This window comes from Rhipicephalus microplus, chromosome 9, assembly GCF_043290135.1.
Source record: "Rhipicephalus microplus isolate Deutch F79 chromosome 9, USDA_Rmic, whole genome shotgun sequence".
In the NCBI taxonomy this organism is placed as follows: Eukaryota; Metazoa; Arthropoda; class Arachnida; order Ixodida; family Ixodidae; genus Rhipicephalus; species Rhipicephalus microplus.
The window spans coordinates 97,284,327-97,303,586 of NC_134708.1; the positions used below are offsets into that span (position 1 = coordinate 97,284,327).

The 19,260-nt window shown below is 47.7% G+C and overlaps 1 protein-coding gene across 9 annotated transcripts in view; it reads right to left on the bottom strand.

The window, feature by feature from the left end:
- LOC119163139 (cell adhesion molecule Dscam1) overlaps positions 1 to 19,260 on the bottom strand; it is a 187,275-nt gene that overhangs the window by 85,146 nt on the left and 82,869 nt on the right. The window contains exons 1-2 of one of the 9 annotated variants that reach the window (XM_075874121.1): positions 6,310 to 6,484; positions 5,533 to 5,817 (exon numbers count right to left, since the gene is read on the bottom strand). The exons of 6 other annotated variants lie outside the window; for them this stretch is intronic. In XM_075874121.1, the coding sequence (XP_075730236.1) occupies positions 5,533 to 5,817; positions 6,310 to 6,469 (445 nt within the window). In that variant the 5' untranslated portion in view covers positions 6,470 to 6,484. Of the gene's footprint in view, positions 1 to 1,635; positions 1,933 to 2,070; positions 2,225 to 5,532; positions 5,818 to 6,309; positions 6,485 to 16,546; positions 16,930 to 19,260 lie in introns of those variants that run through there. 2 more of the 9 variants (XM_075874124.1, XM_075874130.1) reach the window with 2 other exon arrangements.

Below are 19,260 nucleotides of genomic sequence, written 5' to 3' on the forward strand. Positions count from 1 at the left end.
TAGGCGACCCAGATTTGAGGCAAAACCACTAGCTGGACGGCTGTCTGCCCTACTGTTTGCTGGTTTGCTTGGTAATGTTACTGGATAGTCGAATAGCACGAAAGAAGCCCGTGAAGACTCTGCCCAGGCAGCTGAAGCAGATCACCGACTAAAGCAATAGTCTCGGTCATGCCACTCGGCAATGTCTTCTGAAGGCGGGCTCACCGGACGTCCAGATCGTGACGTCCGTCTGGTGTGCGCGTCTATAGGTGCTAGCTCGTGCCTTTGGAAAAAAAATGCCGCCAGCTTTAAAGTTGTGTGCTACTATTGAGCTTGAAACACTTGTTGGTAGCATTTACAGTCTAGTACGCATTGCCAAATATTTTCAAAGCAACATCGGGCTTGCGAAAAAAAATGTTTTCGTTTTGGTCTCCCTTCCAAGAGAATATTCTGCAGTTCTGTGTCGTATTCTTTTTAGCCTTCTGCAATCGTAGAATGTTACATTTGTCACCACTTTGTTCGGATGTTGACAAGCAATCTATGAACAATCTACCCGTGAACACAAAAAACACGTATGTATGTATGTATGTATGTATGTATGTATGTATGTATGTATGTATGTATGTATGTATGTATGTATGTATGTATGTATGTATGTATGTATGTATGTATGTATGTGGCGTACGAATAGGCGCCACATACACGGTTCACGTAACGCAAATAATTTCATCGGCAGTCGTTCACTGTGCCCTCAATTATCGGCATCTCGTGGCGGCGGCTAATCACTTATCATCCAGGGGAGTTCATTACGATTCTCATCGTATCTTATCTTATCGCCGCTATTACTCCTATCAGGTTGACTGTATGACGCCTCACCGGGTGTTTGCGTCGCCCTACAACTGGCTGGCCGATGTGCAAACATGAAACATCTGGGAACGCTTTCGCTTATTCCCGAAGAATCGTCGCACAGGTAGTGTGTGTATAGACAGCTTTTTCAGCTGCTGTAGAAGGGCTGATGTTTGTCAAGCTAATTCATATTCTAAGTGGATTAAGCATGGCATCGAATGTGGAATGTTTACAAAATTCCTACGTTATATAGATCGCTGGCGTAAATAGATAACCCTTCAAAATTCATTTGTGAGTTCTGCATGGGCACATCACACGCACTCACACAAACATATACACGAACACAGAAAAGCGTGGTCGAACCCTGCCCACCCAGCCCCCTCATCAGCCTCCCCCTCCCCCCACCCTCCCCGACAAATATTTCTGGCTACAGCCCATTTAGCAATCACCTTTCATTTCCTTACAGCCCTCTGTCAAATAAAGTGGAATTCACAATACCAAGCAGAACAAATCGCAGCCGTGGTGCATAAAGAAACGAAAAAAATGTTTAAGATGATCTGTTCACTGTTTCAAGATTATCTAATTGAATGATGACCCTCGTTTTCCGTTCCTAAACTTCATATGAGTTCGAGGCACGCCGTTGTGGGCAACCATGGATTGATTTTGACTCCCTGCAATTCCTAATAAGTACGCAAGTACTTTTTAAGAAGTACGCCTTCAGCCGCCTCTGAAGAGCGGCTGCCGGAGCCCGGATTCAAACCGGCGTGCTCGCGCAATGCGCTGCAGCCCGATTTGTTTCTACATTCATACCATGTACGACGAGCTGCGCCGTCACGCTGTCACTTCCGAAGCGGTTTCTCGCCGTGCAGCTGTAGTTGCCGACGTACTCGGCTCGGAGATTGGCGATCCGAAGCGCCACGCTTACCGCGGACAGCGAGGACACGGAGACTCGGGGATCCGTTCCCGGACCGCCGAGAGCCGCGCCGTCTTTTTCCCACGTGATCTGGTAGGGTCCCTGGCTGCCCTTCTTGACCACGCAGATGACCGCAACTTCGTCCCCCGGGGCGACGTCCGAAGGAAACAATAGTTCTCCCAGCTTCGGTGGCGCTGGTCGCATTATGCGGAGGATACATGTAAAGTGTCGTCATTTATCGCCGAAAACTCTTTGCGTATTCAAATGAAGTCTCGTAAAGCGAGGAGGATCATGCGAAACGAAAATGGAGACTATGTTAACAAGCGTCTCACCAGTTGCAGTTGTTGCCGACGCCGTCGAAACAAATGCGACCACAAGAACCAGCGCGGCGATGTAGTTCGCGCACATCTTGGTGTATTGCGATCTGATACGGTTAATACAAACTCGGAGTGCGCGCGCCTACGTGGGTGCAGCTTAAAGAACGGACGAATGCCTCGGCTGCCGGATCTGGTGCGCTTTGATGCACAGCTTGGGACGTAGTATCGGCAAGCGCAAGCGTGCCAAGAACTGGAGAACTAGCGCCATCTCATGTTTGAAGAAGGCACTATCACCACGAGGAGTTTTGAATTTCAGCGCGCCAGCGCTGTCAGTCAAGTACCTGTTTGATGGAATGAACAGAATGGTTTGTTGCAGCAATCTTGAAGACGTGGAGCACAGCTAGTGTGTTTCCTGCGTGTTGGAGAGCATGGTAACGGCTCGATCTTTTGAATGTTTTTACGCTGTCTTTGTTTGGGTCGGTCAGGTGCGGCAAAATTAAATCCTGCAAGAAGCATGCATACAAGGTACAGCTTGCATGAAAATAAAATTATATCAAGCTGCATAACTATATAATTTGCGTAACTGCATACAGTTGAACTCCTTCGTAAGACCGATGGAGGCAAAAATGCTGTAGGCCCGTGTGCTCAGATTTTGGGTGCACGTTAAACAACTCCAGGTGGTCGAAATTTCCGGATCCCCCCACTACGGCGTCTTTCATAATCATATAGTGGTTTTGGGACGTTACACCCCACATATCAATCAATCCTTCGTAAGACACCGATGTGAGAGACAAATGAATATAAAAGACACCAGTGCGCCTGAATCAAAATAGGTGTTAATAAAACGCATCGTGATACCCTGCGTACAGGAGACGCCTCGCCTAAAAGGGCGCAATCGCTCCCTGCTTGGTGCATGTCTCTCCTAAAAGAGTTCAGCTGTGTTTTGACCCAACTTTTATGAAATCGCATCAAAGGAAAGGAAAAAAAGAACTAGTTGAATCGATTCACTCACTTACATAAAAGTACGTTTATCTAAGGAACCTTGTTATAAGAGATATGTTCAAAAAAAGAAAAGCGCTTTCGCGGAAGTGAAATCTTGTGTACATTTTGGCGGCTGACGCTTGTCCATGGCTCGCGGTTGTTGAACAGTATATGCCTTTGCAATCTCAGTGTATCACCGTCCAGCTGTTCAAGTTCTTCTTTGCTTTGTTCTCTGCCGCAGCTGAGGATGGGGCACCGGTACCCGGCCGAACAACCAGCAAGTTATCAGCCAGTGCACTGTTCCAAGAAGAACCTCATTCTCTCGACATGCGCTGCACTGGCCTGGTAAGTTCCTCCGGCTTCTTCAGCATGCGGTTGTGACAGTATTGTTATATCTCCGTTCGTGAGTGTAGTGAATATGTCTCCACTCATTCAAGATGATTGGAATGACTTTCTTGTCTTGCTGAGCTCATCAAATACGGAGGATCGGTAGTTTCCGAACAATTCCTCGGTAAATGAAATCGCAGTAAATATTTCGCACTCTTCTGAACATTTACAGCCCCGCGACAGCGGCGAGCAGTTCAAATTGGCGGGTAGTGTGTCTTCTCACGCGCCGAACGAATGTGCTCTTTCTTTCTGGGGATGCGAGACAAGGATCACCTACTTCCCCTACAAACACACACAAACCTCGTACAACGTTAACGCTGGCAAGGCCTGTCCTTCTGAAGCTCTGGCGTTCACAGCCAGCGCGGACATGCCCATTAATAACACGCGGCAAACACGTTCCACGATGCGCGGATTGGTGCTGCGCTCGCATGCAGGAATCTAAAGAGGATGGCCGGAGCATTTCTTGAACCGCATCCCCTTCTTTCTTGGAGTCAATGTGCGTGGCGCTTGCTTGCGGCTTGTGAAAAATTTACGAATTCGTTGTTAAATTTTTATCCTAAAATACTGCTCTCAAAATTATTGAGGCATAACAGGAGTGGATACAAATGTTCAACACAAGGAAAAAAAAATACAGTTTAACAAGATATACGATTCCGCAACTTTTGTTCAAATTTCTGAGCGTCAAACCTGCGCACAAATTCACGAGTTGCACGCGTGTGTCGTTTGAACGGGGCAAAACGGAATCGATAATTGTCATTAATAAATTATTATTATTATTATTATTATTATTATTGCTGTTGATGATGATTGTAAACTTACGCGTAACCATCATTAAAATCAATCACCACAGTGCTTATCCGGGCCGGTTGGTACATGCCCGTAGAAGACGAGAAACAACGTGCACCACAGGGCAGAGATGGACTACAAGCTTTGACTTATGCTTACCAAGGTTTGGGCGAGTTTGTTCACATACATAGTAGAAATCGAAGCGCGAAAACGATGCCCCGCCGTGGTGGTCTAGTGGCTAAGGTACTCGGCTGCTGACCCGCAGGTCGCGGGTTCGAATTCCGGCTGCGGCGGCTGCATTTCCGATGGAGGCGGAAATGTCGTAGGCCCGTGTGCTCAGATATGGGTGCACGTTGAAGAACCCCAGGTGGTCTAAATTTCCGGAGCCCTCCACTACGGCGTCTCTCATAATCATATGGTGGTTTTGGGACGTTAAACCCACAAAACAATCAATCAATCGAAGCGCGAAAACGACAGGAAAGGAAAGAAGGAGACTTTTTTTTTTCCTCCCGCGCTTTGGCGCTGTGTTTTTCATTGTGCTTACCCCCGAATGCAAAAATATTACTTGACACGTACCTGACCTGAGCCAGTCTCAAGACATACCGTAGCCTGTACTTAGGACTAGTCTGTATCGTTGTCTGGACTAAGCCTATGTTCAAACCACGGTCTAAGCACTTGGTCGGACGGAGTAAGCGCATGGTCCGTCTTCTTGCACGTGGTTAGCGCTACGGTCTGTCACCATATCAAAATCAAGACACCCCTCACACCCCAGGCGTGAAAATGTAAAATACAAACTGCATCCGCGCCGCAGCAGCTGGACGGAGCTCCTGGATCCTAAGAGATTGTCTTGCTGTAACGTTGTCGACGATGTTACACGTGTTATGGCTGGAAGAACGCATACTGGACACAGCGAATAACAGGCGTCCAAGTCTTTATCATGTGCATGGCTGCTAGAAAAGATAACCCGTTGAGGACCAGGATAATGACTGTTGGAGCAGTAATAAAATCTATAGGGTCGATTACAGCTATGCGGGAACGTCTTATTACCATTCAAAAATTAATATATCATTTGGCCATAACCGCGGACCACCCAGAACATGTGATGTTCAAAATAGAAAGCAGTGTAATTAGCTTATATCAAGCATAGTGGCACAGTAATACGGAATGATGTTTGCGCGCCCATATATCGCGATGATTTGCGACACATGACACGACTTCATGTACACTTTGTTCGAGGGAAGCCACCGAACACACAGAACCGTCGTGTATATATCAGATCGCACATAATCGGAGCGGGCACACTGAACTTGAGAATGTGTTCACCTGTCACGACAAGCGGCATGGCGATGCTGTCGTCGCCGAAGCGATTCGTCGCCGTGCACGTGTAGTTGCCGACGTCCTCCACCCGGACGTCGTCGATGTTGAGCACGGCCTTGCGCGGTCCAACAACGACGGTGATTCGATCCGAGCTACGCACTTCTTCGCCGTCTCTGTACCAGGTCATCTTGAACGGTCCCGACGAGCCCTTCGTGACCACGCACATTGCGCCGGTGTCATCTCCGAGCGATATTTCGCCGGGAAACCCGCTGCTTTGTAACTTCGGCGAAACTGTAACGTGAACGGAGGGTGAACAGACCTCTGGGGTGTATCCAACACGCGCGAGGGGTCTAGGTATAGCTGCCACAGTTTGCCGATTTATTATTGTTTATCGATGTGTTATATATGTTTCAGTAAAAATAAAGTATACATGAGTAATTAGGCAAATTCACATAAGGAGTAAAAGAACGACCTTCCGCTAATTGGTCGTGATGCTTTTGGTGTGAGATGTAGTTTTTACCCTGAAGAAAGAAAACAACAAAAAAAAAGAAGACGTACGGCTGCGGGAGTAATGTTAGAGACTAGTCGCGGGCATAATAAAAGTATCGCGTATATAGTTATGGGTGCCGCAGATAAACCAAGGCATAATAAGTTGTTGCATGCAGTCTTGAATACTGAGCTTACGCCGAATAGGCTCGCTTTGGATCTGAGCTGAAAACTACAAACATAGAGCGACTATAATAATCATCAAACTAGGTTTAGAAGCCGAATTCGCGGGCTCACCTTGCGCTTGCGCACTTGCAGACAGAAACTGAGTCGCGAACGCAACGAGTATGCGCAGTAGCCTCATGCTGAACGGCGCAGCAGCTGAAGCGTCCTGCACGCAGCGATTCCGCTGAATGTCATCTCCCTCCGAGAAAGCGGCTCTTTGAGGCTGAAACATTCCGCGCCACAGCGCGGGCAACTAGTGGCGTCTAGCGGAGCCTTTGAGAACTACGTTCAGGGCGGGTGTTTCGAGTGCGGTATTATTCCGCTATCTTTCTGCAGGTGCGTTGCTGCCGTTATTATCAGGTCTTCTGGGTTGCCGGTGGACGCATGTAGCCGTCATGAATAGTTAGGGGCTTCTCGTAATAAATAAATGTTTAATTAAAAGTTCAATACAATAAAGGCAATTACGGACGTAATACTCGCAAGGACATCCCCCTGCTGGAGGTATGGTGTACAATTCTTCTATATTGTTTGAAAAATGTAATAATTATTTTACGCTAAGAAAAAAAAAGGAACAGAGAAAAGAGAAAAAAAAATTGCTCTAACGTTGTTTTTTTTTTTTTTAGGCTTCCTTTTGGCCTGCTAGGCGTATACCGCCAGGCATAAGTTTCTGCTATTCAGTAAAAAACCGATCCCCGATACACCGGTAATGAGTTATAGCGCAAAAGAAATCCGTTTGTGACTCATTGTCAGGGTAAAGAGCGGTGTTTCAGTTCGTTGAATAACCACATCATGTAATGAACAATGTGTCCTGAGCGGTCTCAAGGACGTGTAGTGTTGTAAACATAGAAGCTCATTTTTTGTTCATGTCACCTAGTGTTACTTCAGACGGTCAGACGTCGATAAAAATACATGACGAGGCAATTCAATCTGCGGTCCGTCAGCGCGAAGAAACTGTTGCGTCACTTCTCCTAGACGTAATGCCATAAAGTATGATGACGTACACAACTTGTTTACATAGTATCGAATTTCACCAACTTGAATATGTAATTAACGTACGGCGTTCCAGCAGAATGGCACACGACTGGTGCACCCTGAAGACATCAAAGCACTGTGCGATAAAGGACAAGGCTGGCGTTTCACAAAGATCCCAAACGCAACCGGTGTCTCCATTTTCGCTAAATATTCATGATGTAATAAGAACTAAAACGCGAATTCATACGTGTGCACAACCTCACGACGCAGTGTAGGGATTTGTGCGTTAAAATCTGATTGAAAGTATGGTGGGAAACGGTGATCTGAAATGTGGTGGTGTAAAAGGTCATCGAATAACCTGATCGTTCTTTGCACAGTTCGCTTCTCTCGGTGTTATCGTAGCCACGACTCATTTTCCATAGACACATGGTCATACAATTTCTTCCTTGAAAATCTTTTTTCTGTCTTTTGATTGTTTTTTTAGAACAATTGAACCCTAACGTAGAAACCGCTGTATTATTAGTTACGCAGCGATTACATGTAAAACCAGGTAAGTATAGAATCATAGGCGAACACGACGTCAACGCCGCCATCTCTCTCCGGCATGCGTAACACTGTTGAGAGCGAGAGAGCTTGCCATCGTATTCGAACATTTACCACAATATCAACGTGGGAGGAAATTCGTCTAAAGTAAAAGCGTAAAAAGCGTACGCTCTTAAAAAAGAGTGTGTGTGTGTGTGTGTGTGACTTCTTCGGGTATAGTTCTGACGTGCCAGGCATATCACTCTCCCAAAAGAGGAACGTTTACTCTCTTGCGGGTCACGCGACTCTCAGAAAAGAGTTGAATGACGCCCGAAAGAGAGTGGGCGTGCCTCTTTTCAGGGAGTCATATGCCTGGCACGTCAGACCTACCCGAAAGAAGTCGCACACACTCTCTCTCTCTTTTTTTTAAAGCGTACTATGCCGGTGCGCTTAAGTATGCCTCCATTCGCGACTGATCATTACCGTACACTCTTAAAAAAAATGGAGTGACGTACTCTCCATTTAGGGAGGAACGGCGATGTCCCCAATGTTCGTCTTCAAATAGAGAAACGTTGCTCCCTCATCCACGGAGAAACACGTTCCTCCTTATCAAAATCAACATGGCTGCCCCCCGGCGAAGCGAGTAGGCTTAGCAAATGCAACGATTCTCGACTGGTAAGGAGTACACGGCACTGAAAGTTACAAAAAACGGTCCCGCTGAGCTTGATATTGAACGAAATTATTATAAAAACAAGCAGACGAACCTGTGGCGGTGAACACATCGCGAAAGAGAACGATGGAGCAAGTACGTTTCGTTCGGTCAGCGAAGCCACGTTCACTCCGAAAGACACGGTTTCTGCAAAGCCCTCACCTGAAGAGTGCATGCTAGGCTTGCTGTATTTATTTCTCGCAGATTCACATAGTGTAGCGACGTTATCCATGCGCTTACGGGTCCGCAGGTCACGAGATGTGCCTCCAAACCGTACACTCGATCGCAGCGAAACCATTCCGACTCAGTAGTGCAGCTTTAATAGATAGATGTTCAACGATATATAAATGGCTGGAGGTGTGAGAGCGTCATAGTCGTGAAGTAGGTGGTAGGTGGCGCCATCTGAAGGGATTGAACAAAATTAAAAAAAAAAGTTGACTGCCGCGACGTTTGTTGTTATTACCCACTATCACGGCTCCCTTGCGGATATTTTACGCATCAACCCATTCAAGACCACTTACGGACACCGAAAGCCTATTATGTGCTGATGCAATCTATATAGCTACACATGCACACATGGTCACATATATAGTACACAAATAGTACGCAACAAGTACACTAGCGTATACGCTAACAAGTTCGCAACAAGAGCACAATCAACCATTCAAAACCAACGACTCACACCTCGACGTGTTTACTCACACTCTACTGTGAAAGCGCGCCAGCTTATATAGCGATGAATTTCAACTGACCTGAGTGGCACAGGTTACAAGTAGGTTTTCTTACACTTTTTTTCACGTTTTTTATCAATACCACAACATGCGCACACGTAAATATATTGTATCTGATGCTTAGGTAAACCTCAGTTAATCAATGGTTGCACAGTAATGAACGGAATAATTACTAGAGCTTATCAGGTTTTCACGAAGGCGGATGCCCCAAGCCGTGCTTAAAATGCCCACGGCAATTCGAACGCTGCGCCATCTGTCGACCACTGCCACAGTTACTTTTTTTTTTCTTGAAGCCTCTGAGAGTGCAAACACCTGCCACGCGTTAGCCATTTCGGAGGTCACGTTTTTTTTTTCTTTTTACTTGGAGAGGGCGCAGCATGCAGACCAAACTTTGTCTTCGTCGTGGTAGGTGTTCTGTGGTCACGTCGACCTCGTTTAGTTGTTTCGTCTTTACGTTTGCTTATATTCTTTTTACGTGCGTACCACAAGTTTGACCGTTAGCCATGGATGTAGTACACCACTAGCCCTTCAACGACAATGTTTTTGATGCGGTAACGACCGTCCTAGCAGTGTATACGTACGTTACAACGCGGGTCTTGCGAGAGAAATAAGCGATGACCTCGCATCCGACGGTATTTTTTCGTGAGCTATGACAGTGGCTGTTGGCGCCGCGGCAGCTCTCATACTTGAGTGGAGGAACTATCGCTGCAGTGCGCAAGTTTACTATAACTTTATAGAATGTTGTGCCTGCATACTTTTCTGCTTCAGATGCCTCTCGCGATTCGCCTCGCGTGTCAACTTGCAATCATAGTGCGTGCCACAATTTTGTTGTTAGCGCTGTGGCTGTGGTGGTTATTACTCTGGATTCGGAATACTCTTTTCACAAAGGTGAGCGAGCGTTAGTACTTACTTGCTGTGCACAGCTGCTACTAGAAGTGCATTTTGTGTTGAGTTTCCCACGACAAAGGAGAATCATGGACGAGAAAGACATACTGCTCGCGTGCATAATTCCTTCCTTCTTCTCAGTGCTGGCATGGGCAATTCAAAACGAATGCGATTGAGAATTTGGTTTAACCTACAGAAGTCATTGGTTCACTTTTCACAAAAGTTTAGTTATGATGATGTTTAAAAAGTGTCTGATGATTGTAATCTAGTCTGGCGAATAAACGCTCGGTGAAACTTCGCAGCCTGTTTCCCTTTGTGCTTTCACCTGCCGGGGTAGCATAGCCTTATTGGGTGTCGTGTGACTATGCTGATGAACGCAGGTACGACTTCCGGCCACGGCGGCCGTATTCGAATGGGGGTAAACTGCAAAGAACATCCATATGGTGGTAGTGGCACGTATCACTCTATCAATTGTATATGATCGTACTTTCACGCATGGACTGTAGAGTGGTATCAGGTTTCCTACACTATTGAAAGAATAAGTGTGATGCTTTTTTACGCGCCTCGTTGAATTCATGAGTGCTGTTGGTGCCGTGCGAAACTAAAAATGCGTGGGCTTACCAAGTAGGTCGACACCGAAAAAAATCATTATTTTTTTTTTACACTCTAAGGTAATCGATAAAGCAAGACTGCTTGGGAAGCAGAGCTCCTTGTATTCGTGACAAATTGGTAGTATGAAACAACACGAGACACACATGGAAGTGTGCGGAGCATCGTGCGAGTGCCTGACGATAAAAAAAAGAGAGGTTTTTACTCTATACTAATAAAACAAAATAAAACGTCATTCCTGCATTGCTTACAACAATCTTAGGTTAAAGCAATCGGTCGCGACTGGCCGCGGGCGGCTATAGGCTTGGCGTGCGCAAGCGCGCGAGCAAGACCCCCGTGATTGAGGAGTAACTTGAACGCTGAAGGAGAAACGTTGCTCCTTTGGTCCTTGCCGCGAGAGGGCGCGACGGGTAAAGCGCCCGAAAGGGAGGAAGTCGCTGCGCCGAAGGAGGAACGGAGCCCGTTTCTCCATTCTCGCTCCCCCTTTTTTTAGAGTGTAGGCTTACGACATGTGGCGCAATATGCCACACTATAACTGGACACACGGCCGAGTTATGCCTTTGAACGATAGTATTCTACGTGAAGTGACGAACGCGAAGAATCAGTTATTTGCGATTTAGCCATTATTAGCAAATAAGTTGCGATGTATAGTTTTTTTTTTTTTGCTGATGCTAGTACTTTTTTTTTTACTTCTTCCCCACGTGCCCACACATCCACACGCCGACGCGTGGAATCGCGCACGTGTGGTTAGGGCTTAACGCAAATGGAAAGCGAGTGCTCGGTGTGATTCAATGTTACCGTGCACGACGAGCTGCGCCGAGGCGTTGTCGCTCCCGAAACTGTTCCTCGCCGAGCACGTGTAGTTCCCGACGTCCTCGGCCCGAAGGCCGGCGATGTGAAGGGTGGCGCTGCTCTTGGACGGCGTGGACACGGTGACGCGACCCGCAGCCCCGCTCTTCAGCTGAACGCCGTCTTTGAACCAGGCGACGATGAAAGGTCCCGGGCTGCCTTTCTTCACGACGCAGGACAGGATAACCTCGTCTCCCAGCGCGACGTCGGAAGGGAACGCCAGCTCGCCGACCTTCGGCGGGGCTGCCCAAGAAAATTCACGACGCGGGAATGAACGCTCGAAGAACGCCTACTTTGTGTAGTTCTTGTGAGGGAAAAACAAAAACTGTCGTCCTCCCGTTTGCAGCAAGAATAAGCTATAGCGGAAATTCGTGCCGCTCTCAAAGAAAGCGCCCCAATTTATTAAAACCGCGTCGGGGATTCGAACATGGGACCAACGCCTGTAAACTTCTACTAGTATTTTCACTCTCCAATAGTGCAGCTATGAATACACAAATAACGAGACATGTCCCCGGCGACGTGTGTCGTATACGTCTCCTTCACTCGTTCTTTTCTGAGCTAAAATGACGTAATAAGGCCACGTGGCCACCCTTAATTACCTCCCACCATTAGTTTATAGCGGCAACTACATCCATAAACCACCGCACCCTAATGATGGCCCCTCCAATTTTCTGGGCCCTCCTCGGAGATAGGCAAACCGCTGATAAATTTTCCCTGGCTCCGCACTTGCCAAGTGACCTAGATGGTGAATCCGGGGTGCGATCGATGTAAAAAACCTCGATTACGCACGTCCGAATGTCAATAAGCACGTGTAAGTGCACAACAGAAATGCGCGAGCTGCGCGATAACTCCCACCAGCAGATTATCGCAGCCAGTCAGGCTCTAAAAACGGGCCAAGTGGTACCTCACTTTAATCCCGGAGGCGTTATATTACCCCCATGCGCGTTTCTCCTCTTTGAGGATAGGTGCCGAAGATAAGCCTACGGACACGCTGATCCCATTTGCAACAGCATGTGCTTGCGAGCAGGAATTCCCGACACTGACCGAACTGTAAAATAAGCACTGGAATCGGCTGAGTCCAGCAGCCAGCATGCGGCTGGGTGTGACTCAGCCCCGCACGTGTTCGTTGTTGCAAGGAAGACGAGTTTAGTTGCAAGTCATTGAATAAATTGATCGTCATCATGGTTACCATCATCGTCATCATCAGCCTGACTACGCCTATTGCAAGACATGGCCTCTCCCATGTTGATTATATACTCCTACTTCTTAATTTACTGGGCGTGAGTGTAGCGTGAACGGAATGAAAAATGCTTGCATGAAATGGGAAGAAGGGGTAGGAAGGGGGAGGTTTATTGTAGTGTAACGGAGCTTAGCAGTGCTCTTTGGGACCAGCCTGCTTGAGAATCGCTGCTGTATACATCATACCATCCTCTCCCGGGAGCCTTGTCTTAGACGATAGTGCGATAATGCTCAGAAATGCATTGGTGAGAGTTTGAAATCCCAAAGGAGGACAAATTTCTCAACTAAGAAGTTTTCTTTCTCACGAAACCGCTCGAATTTCCTCAATAGCTTCGTGCTGCAAGCTGTGGGTAAAAAAGTTTTTACCTCACAATACCTTTCGCTATCTCTTGAATTTCCGCAGAACTACGAAAAAGTTCGCAGTTCTGCGCGATTAAAGAGCTTACCAGATGAGCTTGTCGGAGCAATGGTCGTCGAAAAGAGCAGTAGCGTCAGTCCGGCCAAGCCGGTGCGGGTCTTCATTGCGTCGTGTGCGAGCTCTCGAGCGGCGCTTCGAACTTACTGAACAACTGTGCGATCCACTTCGAGGGAATGGCGCTGGGAAAGGCGAAAACGAAACGCCGAATAGACAATATTCACTACGCACGGACAACTAGTGCCGCCTGGTGCTGGCGATGCGCAACGATTCCACCGACGGAGTTTGCGAACGCGCGAAGAATCAAAAGGCGGGTCGGGTCGCACATTCGGACACGACTGTACACGTTGCGGAGCGAGCGATGCTTACGCGCCATGAAGACAAAATCTCTGAACAACTTATCAAGTGTCTGCAGATTTCATTCGCGCTCACAGCATGCTGCTTGCACTATTCATTCGGTCGTAATAAACCCAAAACTTGACGGTAAGCATACAGGCATAGAACGTGACTTTCGAATGTTGGTGACCGGCTCAGATTTTTGTAAATGAAATATGGAACTGCGTGCGATAATTTTTACCTGAAGTTCGATAGACCCCCATGATAGATATTTCCCACTACGGCAGTCTATAGTGGTTATATGCTGGTAACTTACTCAGAGCAGTAAGCAGATCGTCATTATACCACGGGCGTATTATGCCAGCAATCGAACTAGTATGTAGTTAGCTCAGTGTGCCTTTTTTGTTAGTACATCAGGTCAATTTGGCTCACGGAAAGCGATGTTACATTAAATGACACTGCATGCCAAAGGCCCGAAATGACGTCTGTTGTGCAGCACAATTTGATCACCTTGTGGCTCATCGCCCCCGCTTTACCCCCACACACCCACCCACTTCTCTTCGAAGGGCCGTTTTTTTTTTGTTCGAGAAAAGGTGGCAACTACAACTTCTAAAATGTAGATTAGCTACACTGATTATACTCCGTGTAATCGCGGAGCCAACGAATAATTAAATGTACTGATAATGAGAAGGCGGGCCATATGTTACCGTGTACTACGAGCGGTGCCGTGAAGCTGTCGCTGCCGAACGAGCTTCTCGCCACGCAGGTGTAGTTGCCGACGTCCTCGGGACGAACGGATGAGATCCGCAGTGCGGCGCTGTTCTTTGACTGGCCGGACACCGAGACGCGCTCGTCGCTTTCGATTTCACTGCCGTCCCTCAGCCAACTGATGATGTACGGTCCGGCCGATCCTTTTTTTCACGACGCATCCGGCGAGAACTTCGTCGCCCAGCGCTACTTCCGGTGGAAACGTGAATTCGAAAACCTTCGGGGGTCCTGGAAGAATATGCGACCACCACGAATTGTAGGGTGGCGATGTACAAGATATCGTTTAATTCACCCAGTGCGGCTGCCACGTAGAAAAAAAAAAAACAAAAAACTAGGAGAGAGCAGTAGCGAGTACTACGATTTGCAGCAGTTGGATATTGCTTCGCGGTAGTAGTGAACTGAAGAAAACACTAACACAAGGGCCGAATAAAGAAGCTGACGACGTACGAGATCGAGCACTGTGTTAAAAATGTTATTTTAGTCCACTAAATCATTAAATTACAGTTTTCTTATATAAATGTATTACATGATGTCTCGCCTATGCACATACATGCGGATTTTGTGTGTACTGTAATCTGCCTTTCGTTTCGCTCTCTCTCTCTCTCTTTTATGTACGCGTACTAGAATGCTTAAACATCAAAGTCAGTTTTCGCCTGGCTCATTGACACGACATTAGCATAACGTGTCAGGCTGCAGTATTAATTCTGGCGACTTGATGCATCGCTATGGCTAGCTGCGATGACGTAGGGCTATAGAGGAATGTACTTACTGCCGACGCCCTGATCGGGTGCCAAAACATACGAAATAGCCGCTTGTGCGCCACCGGCGGAGCCACGGAGGAGAGCGCCAGTGTAAACGTCACGATATCTCGCGGGAGCACGTGAGGTGACGCTTATACCGCGTCGTGACGTCAGGGTACAGTGAAAACCGATACCAGCCGTTTTGAAAACATGCTGCAAACAATTTTTCAGGACGCACCGACGCTAGCAAGCACGTTTCCGAGGCTTTCGATGGCTTGGCTTTTCATTTGGAACAGAAAAGTGACAAACCAATACCTTTTTAGGGTTGTACTGAACTTGCCAATACCTGTGAGCTTCAGTTCATATCGCGCCATGCTCTCTCCTAATTTCGTCTTCTTGCGTGGCGACTGCACTATGATCTTTGAATGTAATGTACAGCGCTTACCGGAACCTTGTGCGCATGCGAAGACGGCGGCGATAAGGATCAAATTTTCTGGGACGTCACGCATGACTTTGAATACTTCTCGTTGCTTCAGTGTGGTGACAGATGCGTTGAGCTGGAGAGCGCGCTTAGAGTACGGAGGCACTCCGGAGCCCGCTACAGACAATTTGAAACTGTGCAGGAGAAGCGGGCGGAAGCTCTCCCAGGCAACGCAAGAAGTGAGCGCGCTGGACAACTAGCGCCATCTAGTGCCTTTATTGCGCACTATTGCACGCCCGGCCGCACGTCGCGCAGCTGTATGAAACGCGTGGCGCGTGACAGCGTGGCTCAATGCGGAAAATTGACTCCTCGAGCCAGTCCCACTTTTCTGCGATATATTTGCAGCTTGTATTGACAAGTCAGTTACGTTTTGCGAAGTATATAATCAATGGTTTGTTGAAATTTATCTTTAGAAAAGCCTAATATATCTTTGTACTGATAAATTATAAATCCAGAACTATATTATCCGTAAGTTCTTTGCAATACATGCATGGGAACTTGACATATATGTTCATGAAAGCTTAACCGGCGATTGAATCCCCACCCCATCTGTGTGTATGTGCATTCACACACGCACACACACGCGCGCACACACACACGCACACGGCTCTCCTTACCCCTACCCGTTTCAATTACAATCCTGGCTACTACGCCCATAATATTCATCCAGAGCCCGCTTTTACGAGCTTATGGCTTAGTTGGTTCCTTTCCAGTTGAGAAACTGGGGTCTCGGTTGCAGTCAACGTAACGATATCCGAAGCGTTGATAGATTGATTGATATGTGGGGTTTAGCGTCCCGAAACCACCATATGATTCTGAGAGACGCCGTAGTGGAGGGCTCCGGAAATTTCGACCACCTGATGTTCTTTAACGTGCACCCAAATCTGAGTACACGGGCTTACAGCATTTCCGCCTCCATCGGAAATGCAGCCGCCGCAGCCGGGATTCGAACCCGCGCCCTGCGGGTCAGCAGCCGAGTACCTTAGCCACTAGACCACCGCGGAGGGGCGATATCCGAAGCGTTCAATCCCCGAAGCAAAAGCGGCGTGTTACCATTGACGACGAGCTGCGCCGCGACGGTGTCACTGCCGAAGGCGTTGCTCGCCGTGCAGGTGTAGTTGCCGATATCTTCGGGCCGAAGGCTTCCGATCCTCAGAGCCGCGCTACTCGGAGACAGCGTCGACAAGGACAGCCGCTCGCCGGTGGCACTCAGCTCTGCGCCGTCCTTGCGCCACGTGATGTGGTACGGTCCGGCGCTGCCTTTCTTGACCACGCACAGGGCGATAACTTCGTCGCCCATCGCGAGATTCGACGGGAAAGTCAAGTCGGCCACCCTTGGAGCCTCTGGAAATGTGACGCTTTGAGAGATATGCGCCATGCTGCCGAGTGTTGTCACACGTACTGTGCATGCAATGTCTTAGGTATCCAGATGGCTGGCACTGACGTCATTGAAACCGCTATGTTGGACTGCTAACATGACCAGACGTGAAGTTTGCGTTATTATTGTGACGACACCGCATGCATGCTCTTTTGTTATTCATGCACAGCGGACAAAAAAGTTTACAGTGGCGTCGCTGTCACATTGGATCAATCACGTGATCACGCAGCTATGACGTCATCAAGGCCGTCATGCTCGAGTTCCTTTACACGAAATATCTGCTTCCATGACGTCACGTGCAAGATAGCATGTTGGGAGTGCGTAAGGAAACTCACCGACTGCTGTTACGGGCTTCACAGGATAGTATGAAGCGAATAAGGAGAGCAGGAACACGTTGTTGCTCAGCATGACTTGCTCTTACCAGACTTGCTGCGTATTTCTTTATGTGAGACCGTGCTGAAAAGCGCGCACTAAAGTTGCACCACTTTTAGAGACGGCACTGCCACTTAAAATGAAGCGGGCGCAGTGCATAAAGGCTGAATCGAAGCGATGTGGCGAGCGAGTGGGGTTTGAATATCGCCTTGGCTGCGGACGAGTAGCGTCACCTGGTGGAGCCTCAGACAAACGAAGCACCCTACTTCAAAAGGCGTGGCGCCAACTTATGCTGCGCCACCACTGAATCGCTCATGAACAAAGCGGGCGTTGACCGTGTTCGCCAAGACGTAGCACAGCAGGGACATGCGAAAGAAACCATGACCGTGCTATATGTTGGTAACGGTATATACGAAGAAAACACCCCGGAACTGGAGCCAACTTCATCGGAATGCGAAGGTTCATTTGTCTACGAAACACTCGGCCCATATCACATTATATGACAGTCATAGAGTCGCCGAAAGAATTCTCTTCAAACATTAGGATGAAAAACTTCGAAGATTCCGTTACTCTATCAGCAGAATGCACGGCAATGGGTTGTGGAAGCCGCGAAAGTGGCGCAAATAGAGACCTTTCGCGCGGTATTTTCGGGTTATTGAAATGTTATGGTTCTCTGCCTTCATTTAGAAGAGATGATAGTCCTGCATGCTACCAGGAAATGTAAACTCCCTTCCCCTCATGCCCGGAAGAAAACAAGAAATAAAAAAACGCCCATATTTTTTTATATCAGGTTGCGATCAGTTCCGCATAGCAAGATTGCACAGTTGCGCAATCTTGCTGCGTGGAACGATGCTAGAGCACGTTTTTTTTTTCAACGTTCATTTTCGTTTTGCTAATCTTCACAGTTCTTGTTCGTAAACGTTATTTTTTCAAACTTTGTGTTCTCTTTCATTAGTTTTTTTTTGTCAAATTAGGAGTGCATTAGGCAAGTAAAATGAACAACAATACTTCGATGTTCGGAAAAGCCGTTACTTCAAGCCGTTGTGTATTGCACACACCTACGAAGGGGACAGTGCAATTTACCCCAAGCTTGCTGATTGGTTAATGAACCACACCTCCGACTCTGCATTGTTGTTCGTGCCAAGGCCACGTGAAACAGCCCAAGAGAGGGACACAGAGACAGAAAGGCTATGCTGAAAGGCAGGGAGTTAAACAGATATCTGGTTAACAGGTATCTTCTCCTGCAGTGGGGAAGGAGAGAGAGGAAACAGATGGTGAGGGAAGTAAGTAGAACAACCGAATATTTCAGGTGTAATATGCGGTGGTTTCAGCGTCACCTCACATCGCGGGCCGCAGTCACTAAATGTAGTCTTGTGAAAGTGCCGCATCATTCGAGAAGACGGCTAGTGTACAAGGAAAGAGGGGGGGGGGGGGCGAAATGTCAGCTTGCGTTGCCGTTAGACAAAGCGTTGCCCGTATCTCATGTAAGGGTCGTTCCTTGACGTATCAATATGAAAATCCTATTGATACTGATAACCATAATGATTGATATCTGCGCGCGCATTGCGAAACATAGAATTTTCGTTCCACGGTTATCTGTTTTGATACATGGTGATCTATTGTCCATATCGCGAAAAAAAAAAACAATGCTTGAGAGCAGTCCCGTATGCGTAGCTTGTGAACGTGTACTTATTAAAGAAAAAAAAAACACTGCATAAAAGGCGGGCCGCGTGTTTCGGAATTGTGGTCGAGGCAGGACATGAATAGTTCCAGTCGTGCTCAGTTGGTTAATACTGAAGTGCGCTGCCGTCGCGTTACACGCACGTGTACTTCATCGCCGCATATGCGTCACCTGGAATGATGAGCGACTCGCTTCCGAAGGCGTTTCTCGTGACGCAGCTGTGTAGTTGCCGATGTCCTCCACTCGGATGGCGTCGATGCTCAGCGTCGTGCTCGTAGTCTTGCTGAGCACCGAGATGCGACCGTGGCCGATTGCGGCGCTGTCCTTCACCCATCT